The following is a 21325-nucleotide window of genomic DNA, read 5'->3' on the forward strand; positions in this document are numbered from 1 at the left end:
AAATCTGTACTGTCTTTGGTGAAATTACTGGGGGGGTTTTACAAGCCGAGAAGAGACGCAGTTAAAAGATTGATGCATAACCATAGGAAGCGAGAGGGATAACAGACAAATGTCTTCTCCAGCAGGTGGCGCTGTTGCGTTTCGCTAACTAAGTGATTTTGTATAAAACCTTTGTATAAAGGTCAATAAGTGTTGAATTTGGTAAACATAAATTTGAATTGATTATTTGCTACATGAGGTTTATTTGATCCAATATTTGTTTCGTAATGCTTAGATTAAGTGTACGGATATAATTAGGAAAATTTGAGGAAAAAACACTATCAGAGTTGTCACGAGATGGCTATGCAAATCCATGATCTAGTGATCAACAACCAATGGACGTGACGGATAGGAGGAGTCACTACAGGTGTGATCAAGCCTTACGTCAAAGTTGCCTGAAGCTGATTGGAAAATGCTATGACCCGACCAGTTATTCAGAACAACCTCCTCAGGGACTCAGTCTAATTTACATAAGGTTGGTTAACTTACCAGTGTTGACCCTAAAACAAACACATTTACAAACTACTTGTTTAAAGTGTTATTGCAACCATGGTGTTATTTTTTTTAATGTTTTACAGAAGCTTATAAATCAATGAACCTGATAATGATCCACATCCTATGGGAAGAAAAGGAATGTGTGGTATGCAGCAAAACAGCTATATCTTTTTTATTTATTTTTCATTCTGATCGAATGAGATGGATGTAGAATCTAGGCGTTTCCCAGTAATGAAGGACAGAAAGCTGCAGCTGTGCACCTCACTGCCGACCACGACTGTATTGGGGAAGGACGTGGTGCAGGGAGCCTCGTGGTGCAGGGAGCCTCGTGGTGCAGGGAGCCTCGTGGTGCAGGGAGCCTCGTGGTGCAGGGAGCCTCGTGGTGCAGGGAGCCTCGTGGTGCAGGGAGCCTCGTGGTGCAGGGAGCCTCGTGGTGCAGGGAGCCTCGTGGTGCAGTTTGCAGCCGTTCTCACTCAGTGGAGGCAGGCACGAAGATAGGCCTCTCTTGGCATTGGTGAAGACTCCACTCAAGTTAGGGGTTAGAGGTTATATTTCATGGCAGCCTCTCCTATACCACTATTCCCAACATGTTATACACCAGAGGTTGTAAATAAAACCTCTAAAGGTTGGTCTGACTTGTATTGGTATGGTGGGGATCTGAAACCCATAGCCGAATAGATTCAGGTGAGCACTTCTCAGCATTTATATTCACGGAGAGCACTTTCCATTGAATAACAGGTCGTGTCCATTTCTTTATGGTAGTTGTGTTAATTATTGCTTTCTTCCGTGGAAACATAGAATGGATAACAATGGCAAATAAACCGAAAGCAAAATCAAGCAGGGATTTACGACTTTTTAACCCTGCTGAAACATGCAAACTACAAACATTTAACCAGTTAAAGATAATGAATACATGACCATGAAATACAAATATATTTTATTAAAAACAATTCATACAAAAGTGGCAAACAACGTTGAGTGTATGTATGTGTTACAGCGTGACGTAAAATCACTACTTTACGTACCCCAGGACATTGTGAAGGAGAATGACGCTCGTAGGTACCCCGTCTAACTGGGGGTGGGGACAGACAATTGTAAATGGTTTTAGACGGGGCTTTACTTTAATCAAAGTACAGTACAGATTCAAAGCTAAACACATGATGTTCTACTTCAGTCGTGCTTCTACAAAAACTACAGATATAACTTGGTGATCAATAAATCATGGGACTTATGTCAGTTGCTAGGTCTTAGCAGGTGAAGGATTCCGTGTCTAATGATTATGCCAGCTAGCTATGTCTCTATACAGAAGAATCGAGCTAACTTTACAAATAGCTTGCAAAACAACTTACCTTAGGTGCTTCTACACCTGCATTGCTTGCTGTTTGGGGTTTTAGGCTGGGTTTCTGTATAGCACTTTGAGGTATCAGCTGATGTAAGAAGGGCTTTATAAATACATTTGATTTGAGCGTAATCGATTTCTGTAAATAACATCAGACTACAAAGTTAGAGTTGTAGAAAACTCTTAATAACAGTGATTTGGACAATAGCTTCTAAAAACGTATTCCAAAGAAGAAAATAGCTTGCTACCTAGCCAGAAAATAAAGACATTTTAATTTACCCGCCTTGACAGCTTGGTATTTATGTTGGATGTGCGCAATCAGGATGTGCGCAATCAGGATATGCGCAAGCAGATTCCGCACGTCATGTTTCGTAACAGGTTGTACCAGGAAAGTCACTGCAGGCAAGTGAGCGGACACTTCCAAAACGCGGTCAAGCCTAAACATTGTTCAGCCATCCGTTCTTCAGTTTCCTCCTGAATTTCTGTGCGCGAATACACAACACTTTACGGTATCGCGTGTTTTCTGGTAGGGAAACTTATGTTATACTTGAAAAGATCGGAGAACATTTTTCTGAAGTTAGAGCACATTTTGTCATTTACTGTAAGGATATGAGTTCTCAAAGCAGCATGGAAGTTATGTGTAACGACCTAGCGATAGTCTACCCATTACCAAGGCAAAATAAGAAAAAGTGCGAGTAATCTATTTTGTATTGACGTGTTATTCAGAAGTAAATGTTCACAGTAAATGTGTTGCATTGAGTATGCTATACAGCCGCGAAATGATTTTTAGATAGATGCGCTTGTTGAAAGAAATAACTGCTTTAGAAATTCGACATACTTCTAATTAATGTGCTTGCGGGAAATCTGACACGTATTTGTCATGTGCATGCTGAAAGCACATAAGTTATCAAAAGTTATCCAACTTTAGAATGTGCAGGTTCCTGTTTGATACTATTCATACTTGTTGTACTGCAACCAATATTAGCTTAAAACCCAATGCATTTCAATGGTCATCGACTTTCTAGATTCTAGATGGGTCATTCCACGAATAGAGTGCCTTTTGCTTTCCTTTGATATTTTACATAGGAATTGTGCACCAATATTGAATTTCAAAAACCTGTTACATTAATAAGTGCCTCTCTTAATAGAAACCACATGGAAAAATTAAATAAATTACTTTTATAATATGAATCAAGACTTTCTAAAATGCCCAAAATCTGCATTTGTACATGTCCCTTCTCATGTTTTTCTGACTTCTAGGAAGATTTACAGCCAACATTTTTAACAAGGGTCTAAATGGGTTCAGAACATAATAAATCGGGTGTTATTTTCAGAGCTGACTGAGGCCATGTCAGCGGTGTGGATCAGCTCCTCGCTACTGAGGTCCAGGGCAACTCACCTCAGACAGCTCAGTGTGTTCTCTAGAAGGGCTGTGTTACAACCTGTACAGAAGACACGGACACCTGGGAACCCAACCTGGTGCTGTAGGTAGGTCAGCTCTCTTGACATTGTCAGACATAAACAGACTGGCTGGATTATTTCTGTCATTTTGCAAGTTGTGTTTCCTTTCTAAAGCCCACCTCTGACCTTTGACATAGATTGTAGATGACATTTTGTCATTCAGACCTATAGAGCACACCACTAGTTGGGGTCAATCCCATTTCAATGTAGTCAATTACAGTTGCAGTGATCGCTATGATCCGTCAACTGTAGAGTGTGGACCTGATGGCCTGTATGTGTCTTGACTAGTATTCAGACTGAGGGTAATGTATTTCAATGCCTGCTGAGCCAAGCTCAGGTCACTGTCACTATAGAAACAATCCTTTTCAGAAACAGGTTTTTAAAATATGTTTTTACTTGGATTGTCCAGCCCAGTTTCTGCTTTGTCTTGACTGTAAGGAACGGGGTTCAGCATGGTTGTCTTGGCTGTAAGGAACAGGGTTCAGCGTGGTTGTCTTGGCTGTGAGGAACGGGACTCAGCGTGGTTGTCTTGGCTGTAAGGAACAGGGTTCAGCGTGGTTGTCTTGGCTCAGCGTGGTTGTCTTGGCTGTAAGGAACGGGGTTCAGCGTGGTTGTCTTGGCTGTAAGGAACAAGGTTCAGCGTGGTTGTCTTGGCTGTAAGGAACAAGGTTCAGTGTGGTTGTCTTGGCTGTAAGGAACAAGGTTCAGCGTGGTTGTCTTGGCTGTAAGGAACAGGGTTCAGCGTGGTTGTCTTGGCTGTAAGGAACAAGGTTCAGCGTGGTTGTCTTGGCTGTAAGGAACAGGGTTCAGCGTGGTTGTCTTGGCTGTAAGGAACGGGGCTCAGCGTGGTTGTCTTGGCTGTAAGGAACGGGGCTCAGCGTGGTTGTCTTGGCTGTAAGGAACGGGGTTCAGCGTGGTTGTCTTGGCTGTAAGGAACGGGGTTCAGCGTGGTTGTCTTGGCTGTAAGGAACAAGGTTCAGCGTGGTTGTCTTGGCTGTAAGGAACAAGGTTCAGCGTGGTTGTCTTAGCTGTAAGGAACAAGGTTCAGCGTGGTTGTCTTGGCCGTAAGGAACAAGGTTCAGCGTGGTTGTCTTGGCTGTAAGGAACGGGGTTCAGCGTGGTTGTCTTGGCTGTAAGGAACGGGGTTCAGCGTGGTTGTCTTGGCTGTAAGGAACGGGGCTCAGCGTGGTTGTCCTGGCTGTAAGGAACGGGGTTCAGCGTGGTTGTCTTGGCTGTAAGGAACGGGGCTCAGCGTGGTTGTCTTGGCTGTAAGGAACGGGGTTCAGCGTGGTTGTCTTGGCTGTAAGGAACGGGGCTCAGCGTGGTTGTCTTGGCTGTAAGGAACGGGGTTCAGCGTGGTTGTCTTGGCTGTAAGGAACGGGGCTCAGCGTGGTTGTCTTGGCTGTAAGGAACAAGGTTCAGCGTGGTTGTCTTGGCTGTAAGGAACAAGGTTCAGCGTGGTTGTCTTGGCTGTAAGGAACGGGGCTCAGCGTGGTTGTCTTGGCTGTAAGGAACAAGGTTCAGCGTGGTTGTCTTGGCTGTAAGGAACGAGGTTCAGCGTGGTTGTCTTGTCTGTAAGGAACGGGGCTCAGCGTGGTTGTCTTGGCTGTAAGGAACAAGGTTCAGCGTGGTTGTCTTGGCTGTAAGGAACGGGGCTCAGCGTGGTTGTCTTGGCTGTAAGGAACGGGGTTCAGCGTGGTTGTCTTGGCTCAGCGTGGTTGTCTTGGCTGTAAGGAACAAGGTTCAGCGTGGTTGTCTTGGCTGTAAGGAACGGGGCTCAGCGTGGTTGTCTTGGCTGTAAGGACCGGGGTTCAGCGTGGTTGTCTTGGCTGTAAGGAACAAGGTTCAGCGTGGTTGTCTTGGCTGTAAGGAACGGGGTTCAGCGTGGTTGTCTTGGCTCAGCGTGGTTGTCTTGGCTGTAAGGAACAAGGTTCAGCGTGGTTGTCTTGGCTGTAAGGAACGGGGCTCAGCGTGGTTGTCTTGGCTGTAAGGAACGGGGTTCAGCGTGGTTGTCTTGGCTGTAAGGAACGGGGCTCAGCGTGGTTGTCTTGGCTGTAAGGAACGGGGCTCAGCGTGGTTGTCTTGGCCGTAAGGAACAAGGTTCAGCGTGGTTGTCTTGGCTGTAAGGAACGGGGTTCAGCGTGGTTGTCTTGGCTGTAAGGAACAGGGCTCAGCGTGGTTGTCTTGGCAGTAAGGAACGGGGTTCAGCGTGGTTGTCTTGGCTGTAAGGAACGGGGCTCAGCGTGGTTGTCTTGGCCGTAAGGAACGGGGCTCAGCGTGGTTGTCTTGGCTGTAAGGAACGGGGTTCAGCGTGGTTGTCTTGGCTGTAAGGAACAGGGCTCAGCGTGGTTGTCTTGGCTGTAAGGAACGGGGTTCAGCGTGGTTGTCTTGGCTGTAAGGAACAGGGCTCAGCGTGGTTGTCTTGGCTGTAAGGAACGGGGTTCAGCGTGGTTGTCTTGGCTGTAAGGAACGGGGCTCGGCGTGGTTGTCTTGGCTCAGCGTGGTTGTCTTGGCTGTAAGGAACGGGGCTCAGCGTGGTTGTCTTGGCTGTAAGGAACAAGGTTCAGCGTGGTTGTCTTGGCTGTAAGGAACGGGGCTCAGCGTGGTTGTCTTGGCTGTAAGGAACGGGGTTCAGCGTGGTTGTCTTGGCTGTAAGGAACGGGGTTCAGCGTGGTTATCTTGGCTGTAAGGAACGGGGCTCAGCGTGGTTGTCTTGGCTGTAAGGAACAAGGTTCAGCGTGGTTGTCTTGGCACTGAACATGTTTGTCACGTATCCGTTATCTCTGGTTTCCCCTCTGAAAGACTTCACGTGTCCTGTGACCTGATGGGAGAATAGTGAGTGAGTTGGGCCGTATCTGTGCTGTTTCCCCAACGGCTCCTAAGAGAACAGTGGAGAGGGGAGAGAACAGTGGAGAGGGGTCCACTATGAAACCACAGTCAGGGAACACAACAGGAGGTTGGGTCTGAGATGAAGGGGGATTCCATCCAGAACCTTCTTCTGTTTCAAAAGAGATTACTGTCATGGCTAAACACCCTCACAGTCAACTCTACAGTCTGTAAACCAAACCGATCCCTTTGTTTCTTCTCCCTCTCTGTGTACCAACCCATCCCTCTGTGTCTGGGCGGCAGGTAGTCTAGTGGTTAAGAGCAATGGGCCAGTAAGCAAAAGGTCTCTGGTTTGAATCCCAGAGCCGACTAGGTGATACATCTATCCATGTGCTCCTGAGCAAGGCATTTAGCCCTAATTGTTCCTGTGGGCCTCTCTGGATAAGAGTGTCTGCTAAATGACTATAATGTAAATATCTACTCCCTCTCTCTGTTCCAACCCTTCTCTCTCTGTTCCAACCCTTCTCTCTCTGTTCCAACCCTTCTCTCTCTGTTCCAACCCTTCTCTCTCTGTTCCAACCCTTCTCTCTCTGTTCCAACCCATGTCTCTCTGTTCCAACCCCGTGTCTCTCTGTTCCAACCCCGTGTCTCTCTGTTCCAACCCCGTGTCTCTCTGTTCCAACCCCGTGTCTCTCTGTTCCAACCCCGTGTCTCTCTGTTCCAACCCGTGTCTCTCTGTTCCAACCCGTGTCTCTCTGTTCCAACCCGTGTCTCTCTGTTCCAACCCGTGTCTCTCTGTTCCAACCCGTGTCTCTCTGTTCCAACCCCGTGTCTCTCTGTTCCAACCCCGTGTCTCTCTGTTCCAACCCCGTGTCTCTCTGTTCCAACCCCGTGTCTCTCTGTTCCAACCCCGTGTCTCTCTGTTCCAACCCCGTGTCTCTCTGTTCCAACCCCGTGTCTCTCTGTTCCAACCCTGTGTCTCTCTGTTCCAACCCTGTGTCTCTCTGTTCCAACCCTGTGTCTCTCTGTTCCAACCCTGTGTCTCTCTGTTCCAACCCTGTGTCTCTCTGTTCCAACCCATGTCTCTCTGTTCCAACCCATGTCTCTCTGTGTTTATTCCCTCTTTGTCTCTCTCTGTATCAGACTTTGGTCAACTACAGTACATATGTCAAATACTTGGTTGTGTTTACTGTAGTTTGCCTGGTACAATGGAACCAATTAAATAGTCCTCTATGTCCAAACTCCAAAGTGTTATCAAGTACACCTAAAAACAGCTTCCAAGTATTTCCCTCATGTATGTGACCCAGGTCTACTCTGTCTACTGTTCATGTCTGTCCCTCAACAGATCCCTCCATGTGGACAGTCCCCCCCTGGTCCCAGGGCAGAGCTTCAGCTACGTCCATGGGGCCTCCTCAGTGTCCCTGCTGGGCCAGACAGTGGGTCAGAGTTTGCAGGCGGCAGCTGACCGCTGGCCCCACAGAGAGGCCCTGGTGTTCCTGCAGGATGGAGTCCGTAAGACCTTCTCCCAGTTTCAGGAGGACGTAGGTCTTTCATCCACCCTCTCTTCTAATATATTTCATCATATCTAGAGATCATTGTTAGGCCGTTACCTTTGTACCCACTCAAAGCACATTCAGCAGGACTATCTGTCAGTGCATCTGATTGGTGGTTTACCAAATAGTAACATAACTATTGTGTCAGTATCCATGGTGAAACACCCTGAGGCCTGCTAACTAGGACATCCATGGTGTAACACCGTGAGGCCTGCTAACTAGGACATCCGTGGTGTAACACCCTGAGGCCTGCTAACTAGGACATCCATGGTGTAACACCCTGAGGCCTGCTAACTAGGACATCCATGGTGAAACACCCTGAGGCCTGCTAACTAGGACATCCATGGTGTAACACCCTGAGGCCTGCTAACTAGAACATCCATGGTGTAACACCGTGAGGCCTGCTAACTAGGACATCCATGGTGTAACACCCTGAGGCCTGCTAACTAGAACATCCATGGTGTAACACCCTGAGGCCTGCTAACTACGGCATCCATGGTGTAACACCCTGAGGCCTGCTAACTAGGACATCCATGGTGTAACACCCTGAGGCCTGCTAACTAGGACATCCATGGTGTAACACCCTGAAGCCTGCTAACTAGGACATCCATGGTGAAACACCCTGAGGCCTGCTAACTAGGACATCCATGGTGTAACACCCTGAGGCCTGCTAACTAGGACATCCATGGTGTAACACCCTGAGGCCTGCTAACTAGGACATCCATGGTGAAACACCCTGAGGCCTGCTAACTAGGACATCCATGGTGTAACACCCCGAGGCCTGCTAACTAGGACATCCATGGTGTAACACCCTGAGGCCTGCTAACTAGGACATCCATGGTGTAACACCCCGAGGCCTGCTAACTAGGACATCCATGGTGTAACACCCTGAGGCCTGCTAACTAGGACATCCATGGTGTAACACCCTGAGGCCTGCTAACTAGGACATCCATGGTGTAACACCCTGAGGCCTGCTAACTAGGACATCCATGGTGAAACACCCTGAGGCCTGCTAACTAGGACATCCATGGTGTAACACGCTGAGGCCTGCTAACTAGGACATCCATGGTGTAACACCCTGAGGCCTGCTAACTAGGACATCCATGGTGTAACACCCTGAGGCCTGCTAACTAGGACATCCATGGTGTAACACCCTGAGGCCTGCTAACTAGGACATCCATGGTGTAACACCGTGAGGCCTGCTAACTAGGACATCCATGGTGTAACACCGTGAGGCCTGCTAACTAGGACATCCGTGGTGAAACACCCTGAGGCCTGCTAACTAGGACATCCATGGTGTAACACCCTGAGGCCTGCTAACTAGGACATCCATGGTGTAACACCCTGAGGCCTGCTAACTAGGACATCCATGGTGAAACACCCTGAGGCCTGCTAACTAGGACATCCATGGTGTAACACCCTGAGGCCTGCTAACTAGGACATCCATGGTGTAACACCGTGAGGCCTGCTAACTAGGACATCCATGGTGTAACACCCTGAGGCCTGCTAACTAGGACATCCATGGTGTAACACCCTGAGGCCTGCTAACTAGGACATCCATGGTGTAACACCCTGAGGCCTGCTAACTAGGACATCCATGGTGTAACACCGTGAGGCCTGCTAACTAGGACATCCATGGTGTAACACCCTGAGGCCTGCTAACTAGGACTTCCATGGTGAAACACCCTGAGGCCTGCTAACTAGGACATCCATGGTGTAACACCCTGAGGCCTGCTAACTAGGACATCCATGGTGTAACACCCTGAGGCCTGCTAACTAGGACTTCCATGGTGAAACACCCTGAGGCCTGCTAACTAGGACATCCATGGTGTAACACCCTGAGGCCTGCTAACTAGGACATCCATGGTGAAACAACAGAGGCATATAAACAGCTTTGTAATAATATATTCCATTACATTTATACACATACTCATAAACACAAACTGCAGAATGCCTTTACATATCGGGATATCATCCTGTATATTACTTCCTGGGTCATGGTCTCCCTCCTCCCCAGGTTGACCAGGCCGCTGCAGGTCTCCTGGCCCTGGGTCTGAAAAGAGGGGACAGACTAGGAGTCTGGGGGCCCAACACATACCACTGGATCCTGTTTCAGTTCGCCACAGCCAAGGCTGGCATCATACTGGTGAAGATGAGCTATTATATTAGATTCTAAAATGAACATGTATTATCTGTTAGGATCTATTGGTCCTAATATTAAAGTATTGTTCTAATCTCTACAGGTGTCGATAAACCCAGCCTATCAGCTGAAGGAGCTGGAGTTCACCCTGGGGAAGGTTTGTTCTTATCCAGAACCGCGTTGTTTTACACTTCCTGGATTGACTGAATGAATAGCTGAACTGATCCTGACCCTGGTGCTGTCTGTGTCCTTCCCAGTTTAAGACCCAGAGGTTCTGTTATCTCTGTCTCTGTAGGTGCAGTGTAAAGCTGTGGTGTGTCCCACCCAGTTTAAGACCCAGAGGTTCTGTGACACGCTGAGACAGATCTGCCCAGAGATGGACACAGCAGAGTCAGGGGTCTTTAGGAGCTCCAGGTATGTTAATATTGTACTACTGCATCATGACTGAGTTAACAGACATATTGTATTACTGCATCATGACTGAGTTAACAGACATATTGTACTACTGCATCATGACTGAGTCAACAGACAGGTGTGTTAATATTGTACTACTGCACCATGAAGTAAACAAGTACCTAGCAGGATAGCTAACATAGATATAGAACCCTGAACAGGGTGGCTAACATATTTATAGCCATAGTAGAGATCCCATTAAATTACTAGAAGGGCTATGTCATAAACCCTCAAAGTTCCTGAATGGTATGATAATGGCAGCCATTTTGGTCAGGGACAAATCCAAACCAGCCTAATTGAAAGGAAAGGAAGTAGAGACATAGGTGATGCACTTCCTGCTTTTACTGATGCAGGAGCATAAAAGTAAGGCATGTGATACTGTATATCAGAAATGATGTATTAGATTTATTGGCTAATGTGAAACACAGTAGAAGGGAACACAGGAACTCTGCTGGATCGACTCTGAATAAGAAATATTACCACCAGTGGATGTCTATTTACCTGTAAATGGAACCTCAGTATCTGTGTATGGTGATGGTGACAGACAGGGACAGTAGAGGACCTAATGAAGGCTGTTACTGTAATGTTACTATCATTGTGTTGCTGTAATGTTACTGCAATGTAGTGGTCATTGTGTTACTGTAATGTTACTGTAATGTAGCGGTTATTGTGTTACTGTAATGTAATGGTCATTGTGTTACTGTAATGTAAAGCTCATTGTGTTACTGTAATGTAACTGTCATTGTGTTACTGTAATGTAACTGTCATTGTGTTACTGTAATGTAACTGTCATTGTGCTACTGTAATGTAGCGGTCATTGTGTTACTGTAATGTAACTGTCATTGTGTTACTGTAATGTAACTGTCATTGTGTTACTGTAATGTAACTGTAATGTAACGGTCATTGTGTTACTGTAATGTTACTGTAATGTAACGGTCATTGTGTTACTGTAATGTTACTGTAATGTAACGGACATTGTGTTACTGTAATGTTACTGTAATGTAACTGTCATTGTGTTACTGTAATGTTACTGTAATGTAATGGTCATTGTGTTACTGTAATGTAATGGTCATTGTGTTACTGTAATGTTACTGTAATGTAAAGGTCATTGTGTTACTGTAATGTTAACCTACTGTGTTCCTCCTGCCAGACTACCTGACCTGCGTATGGTGATTGTGACAGACAGCAGACAGACAGGGACTGTACATGTAGAGGATGTGATGCAGGCTGGAAGCAGACAGCACCACCAGGAGCTGCAGGACCTGCAGACCAAACTGTCCTTTGACGACCCCATCAACATACAGTTCACATCCGTAGGTCTCCTGTTGAAAGAAGAATACTTTACGGCTGATTTCCTGAACACAGATTACCCTGTCTAGGACACAGATTACCCTGTCTAGGACACAGATTACCCTGTCTAGGACACAGATTACCCTGTCTAGGACACAGATTACCCTGTCTAGGACACAGATTACCCTGTCTAGGACACAGATTACCCTGTCTAGGACACAGATTACCCTGTCTAGGACACAGATTACCCTGTCTAGGACACAGATTACCCTGTCTAGGACACAGATTACCCCGTCTAGGACACAGATTACCCCGTCTAGGACACAGATTACCCCGTCTAGGACACAGATTACCCCGTCTAGGACACAGATTACCCCGTCTAGGACACAGATTACCCTGTCTAGGACACAGATTACCCTGTCTAGGACACAGATTACCCTGTCTAGGACACAGATTACCCTGTCTAGGACACAGATTACCCTGTCTAGGACACAGATTACCCTGTCTAGGACACAGATTACCCCGTCTAGGACACAGATTACCCCGTCTAGGACACAGATTACCCCGTCTAGGACACAGATTACCCCGTCTAGGACACAGATTACCCCGTCTAGGACACAGATTACCCTGTCTAGGACACAGATTACCCTGTCTAGGACACAGATTACCCTGTCTAGGACACAGATTACCCCGTCTAGGACACAGATTACCCCGTCTAGGACACAGATTACCCCGTCTAGGACACAGATTACCCCGTCTAGGACACAGATTACCCCGTCTAGGACACAGATTACCCCGTCTAGGACACAGATTACCCTGTCTAGGACACACGGTCCGCTAACGGAATCCCCCCCAACAGTATTAGTCTGTCTGATGTCTACTGTTCTCTAGGGAACAACAGGAAATCCTAAAGGTGCCACCCTCTCCCACCACAACATCGTCAACAACGCTTATTTTGTGGGTGTTCGTCTGGGATTCAACTGGAAGGTCAGTGGAGACATGAGACTATTATCATCTCTCTGTCTCTCTGTCTCTGTGTTTCTCTCTCTCTCTACTTTTCTCATGTAACCTCTACTCTTGTTGCTTCCCCCTCAGCCTATAAGAGCGTGTGTTCCTGTTCCCCTGTACCACTGCATGGGCTCAGTGTTAGGAGCGATGTGTTTGGCACTGCATGGCATCACCCTGGTCTTCCCCTCTGCTGGGTACGACAGCCGTGCCAACCTGGAGGCCATTCAGAATGAAAGGTAGTAAAGTTTAGGAACCTCTTCCTTAAGTGACTTACACATCTTGGAGACTTACAATAGAGATATTTCATGTCAGTGTGTTGTAATAAGAATAATATAAATAGCTGCCACTGAGCACATTGAGAATGAACCTCTATAATACACTAAATACCTCTCTATATGTTCTCTGTTTCAGGTGTAATTTCCTCTATGGAACTCCTACCATGTACATTGACATGCTTGGACAGCCTGACCTACACAGCTATGACCTGTCATCAGTTGAATCTGGTGAGAGATTTGTGATTTGCTTGTGTAGACTGTTGTTTGATGGCTGGAAATACATGAAAATAAACTGGATTACTGTGGTAAAGTTTAAACTGAAAGGGGTCATTTGCAGTTGCTACATCAATTTTTGGGATTTATATATTAAATTAATGTACCCATTGATTCTTGAAGATTATAACATACAAATACCTCTTGAGCTTAACTTCAGCTGTCGCACCAAAATATGAGCCTGTTTTACTCCAATGTTTGTAAACATTGTAAACGTTAGTCTGGAGCCCTGTTTTAACCTCTTTTGAGGCTCTTGACTAACACTTTCAGTCGGGGTCTCTGGCTCCGCTACGGTTTTCAGTCGGTCTCTGGTGCCGCTATGGTTTTCAGTCTGGGTCTCTGGCTCCGCTACGGTTTTCAGTCGGGGTCTCTGGCGCCGCTACGGTTTTCAATTGGTGGCACCAGTTCATGATTTGGTTGCACCAATATCTTGTCCCTCAATAGAAACATTTTATAATCTTGTTATAAAGTCATTCACTGTGGTTTACAGAGATGGTATGATTAAATAAATACATTTTTCAATCAAACATGTCCAAGCAGTAATGCATGGATCAGGTCATTTTCATCTACAACTTTAACTATTCGCTAAGTACTGTTGCAACCTCAGACAACATTTTCCAGAGAAGCCCAATTCCCAATTCAACCAATAGCAAAATCCTCTGACAATGGTTTCAAAATAATACACAATTATGCCGCAGTCATCCCCCTCTTCAAAGGGGGAGACACCCTGGACCCAAACTGTTACAGACCTATATCCATCCTGCCCTGCCTATCTAAGGTCTTCGAAAGCCAAGTCAACAAACAGGTCACTGACCATCTCGAATCCCACCGTACCTTCTCCGCTGTGCAATCTGGTTTCTGAGCCGGTCACGTGTGCACCTCAGCCACGCTCAAGGTACTAAACGATATCATAACCGCCATCGATAAAAGGCAGTACTGTGCAGCCGTCTTCATCGACCTTGCCAAGGCTTTCGACTCTGTCAATCACCATATTCTTATCGGCAGACTCAGTAGCCTCAGTTTTTCTGATGACTGCCTTGCCTGGTTCACCAACTACTTTGCAGACAGAGTTCAGTGTGTCAAATTGGAGGGCATGCTGTCCGGTCCTCTGGCAGTCTCTATGGGGGTGCCACAGGGTTCAATTCTTGGGCCGACTCTTTTCTCTGTATATATCAATGATGTTGCTCTTGCTGCGGGCGATTCCCTGATCCACCTCTACGCAGACGACACCATTCTGTATACTTCCGGCCCGTCCTTGGACACTGTGCTATCTAACCTCCAAACGAGCTTCAATGCCATACAACACTCCTTCCGTGGCCTCCAACTGCTCTTAAACGCTAGTAAAACCAAATGCATGCTTTTCAACCGTTCGCTGCCTGCACCCGCACGCCCGACTAGCATCACCACCCTGGATGGTTCCGACCTTGAATATGTGGACATCTATAAGTACCTAGGTGTCTGGCTAGACTGTAAACTCTCCTTCCAGACTCATATCAAACATCTCCAATCGAAAATCAAATCTAGAGTCGGCTTTCTATTCCGCAACAAAGCCTCCTTCACTCACGCCGCCAAACTTACCCTAGTAAAACTGACTATCCTACCGATCCTCGACTTCGGCGATGTCATCTACAAAATAGCTTCCAACACTCTACTCAGCAAACTGGATGCAGTTTATCACAGTGCCATCCATTTTGTCACTAAAGCACCTTATACCACCCACCACTGTGACCTGTATGCTCTAGTCGGCTGGCTCTCGCTACATATTCGTCGCCAGACCCACTGGCTCCAGGTCATCTACAAGTCCATGCTAGGTAAAGCTCCGCCTTATCTCAGTTCACTGGTCACGATGGCAACACCCACAGGTGTATCTTACTGAACATCCCTAAAGCCAACACCTCATTTGGCCGCCTTTCGTTCCAGTTCTCTGCTGCCTGTGACTGGAACGAATTGCAAAAATCGCTGAAGTTGGAGACTTTTTTTCTCCCTCACCAACTTCAAACATCTGCTATCTGAGCAGCTAACCGATCGCTGCAGCTGTACATAGTCTATCGGTAAATAGCCCACCCAATTTTACCTACCTCATCCCCATACTGTTTTTATTTATTTACTTTTCTGCTCTTTTGCACACCAATATCTCTACCTGCACATGACCATCTGATCATTTATCACTCCAGTGTTAATCTGCAAAATTTATAATTATTCGCCTACCTCCTCATGCCTTTTGCACACAATGTATATAGACTTTGTTTTCTACTGTGTTATTGACTTGTTAATTGTTTACTCCATGTGTAACTCTGTGTTGTCTGCTCACACTGCTATGCTTTATCTTGGCCAGGTCGCAGTTGCAAATGAGAACTTGTTCTCAACTAGCCTACCTGGTTAAATAAAGGTGAAATAAATAATAAAATAAAGACTAACTACCAATTGGAGACCACGGAATTGGGGAGAAAAAGAGGTCAAAAAAATATATAATAATTTGGAAATGGAAATGTCAGATTTGTTTTGCTCAATAGAGATCATGTTTGTGTGCACTAACTCAAAACACATTAGCTAGATCGCTAACTGAATATTGCTGATGGTTAGCTGTGTAATTGATTAATTGCAGTAAATTGAATGCCCTAAAAACAATCCAGTGATAGTCTACTAGGACTCAGCACCAACGTGTATCTCACGCTCTCTGCTTCTCAAAGACAGAACAGAAATGTCGTTTTTTAAAACAGTGCCTGTCGCTCAATATTGAGAGTTGAGAAATAGTGATCATACCCCTAGAAAGCTGAGACCCTTCCCCTCTTCAACTAACATCAACATGTTTTCAAAACCACAACTGCATTTTGAAAGAAAGGATTTTTCTGTTCCACTAAATAGATATTTGGAAGGAGAGGGCGTGGCTGGCTCATCACAGCAGCTGGCCCCGGTGAAATGGACACTTCCATGGCAGGACTCAATTCACTTTACTTTAGGCGTACTGCTTGACCAAATCATGATTTTATCCAAAACAATAAGAAGTTTTGAGTGAGGTGACCAGCAGTTTTTCTCCATCCACAGCCAAGTCAAAGGGTCGCAAACTGCAACTAAATGGTCTCTGTCTGGTGCCCTCCTAAAACAATCATTTGTATATTATGGATTGTCGGTCCTTTCATCCATAGCTCTATGAATGTGAGAGTGGTTACATGTCTCTGCCCCATCCCTCAGATTTTTACCAAAACAGTGGCGGGGTGTCAATTTTGTTTTATTTTTCAACTGCAGATTGCCCCTTTTAATAGTAATAAAGTGTATTGGTAATACAGTTATATAGTATTTGTGAAGGGTGGTGGTTGATTAATATGCTGTATAAAGCAGTAGTATAGTATTTGTGCCCCGGTAGGATGGTGGTTCTGATTTCTGTTGTGTTCCAGGGTTTATGAGTGGGTCTCTTTGTCCTCCTGAAGTCATGAGGAAACTCAGAACTGATATGAATGTCAAGGATATGATAGTAAGTCCTTCCCATCTTTTTCTCTGTCTGTGTGTGTATAATATACTTTATAATCTGTATGGGGTAACACAACGCTCCCTTGGTAACATCAGATAGGCTATGGGACCACAGAGAACAGCCCTGTAACATTCCTTGGTTTCCTGCGAGACAACGAGGAACTGAAGAACGAGACGGTGGGATGTATCCTGAACCACACTGAGGTATCAAACCTGTGTGTGTGTGTGTGTGTGTGTGTGTGTGTGTGAGAGGAGAGAGAGACAGAGAAGCGATAGTCATGTGTCTAATGTCAGGGTCCTAATTCATCTACATTCAGTATGGTTAACGTTTATATTCCTCCTTCTTTAAAACACATGAAATCCTACCTGTGTTCTCCTGGCCAGGCGAAGGTGGTGGATGTGTCCTCTGGAGAGGTGGTTCCTCTGGGGGATCCAGGAGAGCTGCTGATCAGAGCTTACTCTGTTATGCTGGAGTACTGGGACGACCCAGAGAAGACCAGTGAGGCTATCGCCAAAGACCGCTGGTACAGAACCGGGTAAGAAATGAGATGGAGAGAAAAGAGATGGAGGGAGCGAGCGAGAGATAAAGACACACAGAGAAACAAACAGAGACCCAGACAGCAACAGATGAAAAGTGAGCGCGAGCATCAACTGTGAATGTCTCCACAGTGACATAGCCAGTCTGGACAGGTTTGGGTACTGCCGTATAGTGGGACGTATAAAGGACATGATTATACGTGGAGGAGAGAACATCTACCCTGCTGAGATAGAGAAGTTCCTTCACACCCATCCCAATGTACAGGAGGCCCAGGTGAGAACCACACCCATCCCAACGTACAGGAGGCCCAGGTGAGAACCATCCCAACGTACAGCAGGCCCAGGACTCAGCACCACTAGAGGGCATCCGAGAATAGAACAGCACCACAGTAACACCATACAACCAAGTTACACAAATCTATCCAGGAAATGTTAGTACCAGAACCTTTCATTTCCTGTCTTCATTTCTCAATACTCATATCACCATATGATATCCATACACAGATGTCAACAGTAGGTATGGTTGGATCAGTTTTCTGATTCCAGTGTATCCAGGTGATTAAATTCTCTCCCTGTCCTGTCCACCTCTCTTTCTCCCCAGGTGATTATATTCTCTCCCTGTCCTGTCCACCTCTCTTTCTCCCCAGGTGAGAACCATCCCAACGTACAGGAGGCCCAGGTGTTTATTTTCTCTCCCTGTCCTGTCCACCTCTCTTTCTCCCCAGGTGATTGGCGTGAGAGATGAGAGGTTGGGGGAACAGGTGTGTGCCTGTATCAGACTGAAGGAGGGACTGGACTGTAGCAGAGAGGAGATCAGAGACTTCTGCAAGGGACAGGTGACACAGAGACAGGAAGTGACATGACCTGTGATTCGATCATTGTCAGGTTTAGAACTTCTGTTATATACTATGTTATAGTGTGTTTATAGCTACAGGCATCTGCTTCTACTGTTCTAGATTTCTCACTTCAAGATCCCCCACTATGTGGTGTTTGTGGACAGCTATCCACTGACTGCCTCTGGAAAGGTAGGATGGCTTCATGACAGCGTATTTTCTCTGTCTTCATTCAGATCAGCAGCGGAACCAATGTTCTGTATCATGAAATTCATAATCAGAGTAATTATACCAGAACAGACGACTGTGGTGATCACCTCTGTGTTTGTCCTTTCCTAGATCCAGAAGAATAAACTGAGGGAGGAGATGGAGAAGAAGCTGGGTCTGTGATGGACAGAGGGACCTAGACAGACTGGGCTAATAGCAACCCACATTGAGCACCGGTTACACCCGAGGTGATCTCTTGTTTCAACCATCAATACGCACAAAGATCATCCACACAGTGAATCTGAATTACAACCACTGACATTTAGTTGTGGCTGCTGCCACCATTTTCAGTTTTTACTATTTTGTCCTCTGGTGGGTAATATCTTTATATTAAACTGCTATTTCAGCAGATGAATCACTTAACTATTTGACAATCATTTTGTTCAAATGAAATGAGGCATTTCCTTGTTTACCACAGAGAATCTACTGTGGCAATTGACCCTCCACATGTTATGAATGGAAAGGTCATGTTGGTGTACTTACTTGTATTTCCAATGTATGTAATCCATTAATGAGTAATCCATCCATTAATGAGTAATCCATCCATTAATGAGTAATCCATCCATTAATGAGTAATCCATCCATTAATGAGTAATCCATCCATTAATATAATCCATTAATGAGTAATCCATCCATTAATGAGTAATCCATCCATTAATGAGTAATCCATCCATTAATGAGTAATCCATCCATTAATGAGTAATCCATCCATTAATATAATCCATTAATGAGTAATCCATCAATTAATATAATCCATTAATGAGTAATCCATCCATTAATGTAATCTATTAATGAGTAATCCATCCATTAACTTGCCTTTATAATCAAAAGGGGAACATACAATATCCTTGAACTGTCCACATCTAACATTGGTAACTAAATCAAGCCAATTATGATTTGAGTTAATATAATCTGTTTTCATTAAGGACTATGTGTCTGCTTTAAGGGTTGAGTTAATATAATCTATGTAAAATGGCCGACTGTGTGTCTTCTTTAGAACCACTAATGTTTTCTGTTCATTGCTTGTAGTCCTTCACCAACACACGATTCAACATAAACAATAGATGCCTATACTTTTCAGTCTCAGCCATGTTTAGCTGAATCAGGTTAAAGAGGCGGCCGGGATCTTAAAAACTGCCTGCGTTTTTCAACGTTCCGTTTTGATCTCACACATGGATAAAACACCGCCTGTAACGTTCTTCTGCCGGAGAAAGCCACGCTATCCTGACATTCACCGCTTGACCTAGGCTTAATCTGTGTCCAGGAAACTGGCCTTAAAACTGTTCCACCTCTTCCAGAACTCTAGAACTATCATTTGGAGTGCTTGCTTTATCACATGGTCTATGATGTCACGAACCGGCTCGAAGTTCCTAACAAAAGGGAGACAAGGAATGACAAAATATAGACAACTGAATACAATTAACAATGGTGTGTGTCATCAGTAGTGTGGGTGTTTTGCATGCATACATGTGATAATGCTGAGTGTTTTGCATGCATACATGTGATAATGCTGGGTGTTGAAAGGTGCCAAAGCAAACAACAAAATCTATAAAGGTGTCTGCATGGAGTCTCCTCCATGAATGGGGAAATGATGTATACATTTCAATCAGGACTGACTAAACAGAATACTATTATGTTACTGTATGGATGTATGAATCTCATAATCATAGTACTGAATATAACGTGTGTAAATATAATCAAGAATTAGAACAATGACTGTCTGTTCCTTGGTAGAAACTAATGAACTTGTCGTCAGACTGGCTGGAATGCTTATCTACACAGGGAGACCTTGGGCTGGTAGTAAATTATCTAAACTGGTGGTGGATGATGTGGGAAGGCTTGTGAACTATACTGCCATGGTATCAGAGGGGAGGAGGGTAGGAAGGCTTGTGAACTATACAGCCATGGTATCAGAGGGGAGGAGGGTAGGAAGGCTTGTGAACTATACAGCCATGGTATCAGAGGGGAGGAGGGTAGGAAGGCTTGTGAACTATACTGCCATTGTATCAGAGTGGAGGAGGGTAGGAAGGCTTGTGAACTATACTGCCATGGTATCAGAGTGGAGGAGGGTAGGAAGGCTTGTGAACTATACTGCCATTGTATCAGAGTGGAGGAGGGTAGGAAGGCTTGTGAACTATACTGCCATGGTATCAGAGTGGAGGAGGGTAGGAAGGCTTGTGAACTATACTGCCATGGTATCAGAGTGGAGGAGGGTAGGAAGGCTTGTGAACTATACTGCCATGGTATCAGAGTGGAGGAGGGTAGGAAGGCTTGTGAACTATACTGCCATTGTATCAGAGTGGAGGAGGGTAGGAAGGCTTGTGAACTATACTGCCATGGTATCAGAGTGGAGGAGGGACAGTTTAAAACCTATGATGTCATTTTTAGTTTATAACCTGTTGTAAACTGTACCATGATCAGTACTCTCGAGAATAAACGCTATTGATTGATTTTGAGACTGGCCTCTGTCCATTTTATGTAAATAAGTATCTTAGGAATGGGCAGAGTGTTTAATTGAATTGGTTAAATAAACGTATAGGAATTAAATTCCTTTAACATGATCTTGGGACACGCCCAGGTGTGCCCCATGTCGCTGACGGCTCCGCCCACCGGCATCCTAATAAGGAAAACGAGAGCAGAGAGAGAGAATACGGCAAACAAGAGTGGGAGGGTCGTCACATGTCACCCACCTGTTCCCACCTATTCTAGAACTATCATTTGGAGTGCTTGCTGACTCCCATGGTCTATGATGTCACCCACCTCTACCATGTCAGCCTGTTGCTCTGTCCCCATATATACAGGTTTGGAACTAAGCATTGTAACTCTGCCTAACAACACCTTTGTACATACCAACGTCTGGCATTATTACAGTTCTATTTATTTCAGATGTCTTTATGGCATGTTTAAAATGAAGAACCTGAGTTTTACTATTGTACATCCGTCCAAGATCACATATCATGATGTACAATTAGTTGTCCAGTCTGTTGGATAAACTGAAATAAAGATATTGAAAAATAAGTACTGAAAGAGTTGTTGCACATCACTCGTGAACCGTAACATTGAGCTTA

The 21325-nt window shown here is 45.3% G+C and overlaps 1 protein-coding gene across 5 annotated transcripts; it reads left to right on the forward strand.

The window, feature by feature from the left end:
* Positions 1–797: 797 nt before the first annotated feature.
* LOC110539071 (medium-chain acyl-CoA ligase ACSF2, mitochondrial) lies at positions 798–21275 on the forward strand. 5 transcript variants are annotated; one of them, XR_016486119.1, is made up of 18 exons: positions 2224–2399; positions 3208–3361; positions 7506–7701; positions 9731–9859; positions 9957–10010; positions 10149–10267; positions 11457–11619; positions 12488–12583; positions 12692–12840; positions 13016–13107; positions 16548–16624; positions 16717–16824; positions 17005–17156; positions 17290–17431; positions 17883–17993; positions 18114–18182; positions 18330–19348; positions 19522–21275. XR_016486119.1 is itself a non-coding variant. In XM_090197622.1 (17 exons), the coding sequence occupies exons 2-17, from the start codon at positions 3222–3224 to the stop codon at positions 18378–18380; spliced, it is 1848 nt and encodes a 615-aa protein (XP_090053748.1). In that variant the 5' UTR covers positions 798–1218; positions 3208–3221; the 3' UTR covers positions 18381–19234. The 5 variants fall into 5 exon arrangements, 3 of the variants coding, with proteins under 3 accessions (XP_090053748.1, XP_090053746.1, XP_090053747.1); XM_090197622.1 differs by lacking the exons at positions 2224–2399; positions 19522–21275 and adding an exon at positions 798–1218 and having other exon boundaries at positions 18330–19234; XR_016486120.1 differs by lacking the exon at positions 19522–21275 and having other exon boundaries at positions 17290–17469; positions 18330–18979.
* Positions 21276–21325: the final 50 nt, after the last annotated feature.

Source organism: Oncorhynchus mykiss, chromosome 13, assembly GCF_057628025.1.
Source record: "Oncorhynchus mykiss isolate SJ-2025 chromosome 13, ASM5762802v1, whole genome shotgun sequence".
NCBI lineage: Eukaryota > Metazoa > Chordata > Actinopteri > Salmoniformes > Salmonidae > Oncorhynchus > Oncorhynchus mykiss.